Consider the following 2,682-nt stretch of genomic DNA (forward strand, 5'->3'; position numbering starts at 1 on the left):
TATTGGCCACCAAAAAGGCGGTAGCACAGGGGTGGAAGAATATCCAGTTCAAAGCTGACTCAACTACGCTGCTACACCTTTTGAAGAAAAGAAACAAGTAGACGCCTTGGATCATTCAAAACATGATAAAAGAGATACAAGACCATCTACGAAAGCTAGAACAACACACAATCTTACATTCGTACATAGAGGCAAATCATGCAGCAAATGCATTGGAAAACTTCACGATACAACAACAAACACAAATAGGAGGAAATATCCACACATGTATTTGGGACAACACATGTCCGTAATTCCTAAATGAAATTGTAATGAATGATTGGATGGGGCGTTCTTATCCCAGAGAAGTCCGAAATTAATAATAATTGACTACTCTTAAAAGAAACAAGAAAAAAAGAAAAAAATCCACCAATTAAAATTACAATAAGCTGATTATCAGTTGTCATACTTAGTCTTATAATCCCTCCACAATTGATCAACATTCTTTCCCAACAACTCGACAAAGAAGTTATCACTGTAGCCATTCTTCATCTTTGTGTTAAGATCTACAACAAACCCATTTCTAATACTGTTACAATAATCCAAAAATCTTGCGGTCACGTCGTAACCTTGGTCCCATCTATCACCACCACCAGGTTTAACCCAATGAGATTGGGCATATTTAGCCTTCAACCTAACATAATCAGCAATCCCTTCGATCAAACCTCCTGGTGCATTACCATTTCCGTTCCATTGCCAAATGTGTGTAACCTCATGGTAAAGCACCCCAGTGATCTCTCTTTTTACATCCCCTGAGTAATCGGCTGTGTAATTAGCACTCACGTGGATTTCATCGTTGCTAGTATATGCAACGCCATCCATGGTCTCCACATACATCTTAATGCTCTCTACATTTTTGCTCTCGGACTTCTTGGATTGTCGGAAGACTCTACAGTTAAACTCCGAGGCTAATTGCAGAATACTTTTGCTGTATGTGATACCGATTTTGTCGGTGAAACGGGTTCCACCAAGTGTTCCAGTGGCATTGTTTGTAACTTCATAATGAATCGAATTGATTCTTGTAACTGCTTCAGGTTCTGTTTTAAAGAAATGAAGTGCATCAGTTCCTTGTAAGGTTACTAAGGTTAGTAGCAGAAAAGATAGAATGGGAACCAGATTATGACGAGCCATTACTTTAATTTCAGTTTTGTGGTTATAGGAAATGTTAGACAATGTTCAATATTTATAGACTTCTTCTTCTGGATTTTTAGTGACGATATTGGTATGATCTGTATATGGATTATGAGATGGGCAACAAAAAAGAAAAAAATCAAATTACCATTGGTGTTTAATATCCAGCTTTGGGTCTTTGACCAATCAAAGTTGGAGTGCCGGCCGGATTTGATAAAATAAAGTAGCGGCATTACTTGACCCAATTGTGACGGGCCATTACAGCTATCTACTGCCTTTGCGCAACCCCATTTCTCTGCATTCACAAGTGCAATACTGTTCGGATTTGCAGAACATTTCAAACATAAAAAATGCAAAGGATTGAAATTGAGAGTTCATTGGAGTGTAGTAGTATGGAAAGCTCGCAACGGCGTTTACTTGCTTTGTGCACAAAAGAAAAATACAATCATACAAATCTGAAACAGTCGTCCAAGACTACTAGAGAAGATCTGTCGGGAATGAAAACACACCCTACAATTACAGTCATTTTCATAAAAAGTTCAAGTAAAACGGTTTTGTCCATGTAATGTAAGAAGGTTTAAACTTTGTTTTGTCCATGTAAGAATGTGAGTTCAAGGGACTACTGCTTGGACTTATCTAGTGCTCGGGTGCAAGCCCAAGCCTATCTAACTGAATCGTTTCATGAGAAACGAGGACGGTTGATTATGGTTTTCTAGAAGTGAAAATTACAGGGAGATTCATTTTCCCAGATTTTTCCTCTGAGAAACTCACGCTCAGAAAACTACAGGCGCGCATCCATTTTTTGGAAAAAAATTATTCTCAAACTCACAATTTCAAAAGTTATGTTTTCGTCTGTTTTAATGGTCGAATTACACTTCTTCTTCAGTTCTTTTTCCTCTTCCTCCAACTGTGAAGTAATCGTTAAAATCTCTGGTGCAGGTTCAGGATTTGTCTCACAAGACCTTTATCTTCATGGGTTCTTTAGTGTTTCGATCAAATTACCAGCAGATTATACAGCCAGGGTTGTCGTTGCCTTCGACGAAGAAATCAAGTTAGAACTGGAAGATGGTGATGCTGTTAATGTTTGTGATTAATCTCTTCTCTGTTTTTGCATTTAGGGTTTGAAATTGATGCTGCTACAGATCGAGAAAAAGAGAAGAGTTGCTCAGAAATTGAAGCTCGGATTCTGAATCTGCTTCTGAGATTCAGATGGAAATGGTGGTGAATTTTAGTTCAAAGCTGCGATTTGAGAAACAGATGATTAATAGAAAAATGGTGGTTGAGATGAATTTCAAGGGTTAGAAAATAATCTGTTGTTGTTGTGAATTGGGGGTTTTAAGTGAAGAAATATGAAATTGGGTTTAGTGTTTGAGCAGTTGAGGAGAGAATAAACTGAGATGCTCATACAACTGGGTTCGATTTGAGCTGATATTTCAGCAGTAAAATGTTGCTTTTATACAACTGAATGATGAACTGTTTACAGGGATTCGAATTGGATTAGTGTTGACAGCG

The 2,682-nt window shown here is 37.8% G+C and overlaps 1 protein-coding gene across 1 annotated transcript; it reads right to left on the reverse strand.

Moving 5' to 3' along the window:
- Window positions 1-435: 435 nt before the first annotated feature.
- Window positions 436-1,173, reverse strand: LOC113330898. The gene has a single exon (XM_026577696.1). The coding sequence runs from the start codon at window positions 1,168-1,170 to the stop codon at window positions 436-438; it is 735 nt and encodes a 244-aa protein (XP_026433481.1). The 5' UTR covers window positions 1,171-1,173.
- Window positions 1,174-2,682: the final 1,509 nt, after the last annotated feature.

This window comes from Papaver somniferum, chromosome 1 (genome assembly GCF_003573695.1).
Source record: "Papaver somniferum cultivar HN1 chromosome 1, ASM357369v1, whole genome shotgun sequence".
Taxonomy (NCBI): domain Eukaryota; kingdom Viridiplantae; phylum Streptophyta; class Magnoliopsida; order Ranunculales; family Papaveraceae; genus Papaver; species Papaver somniferum.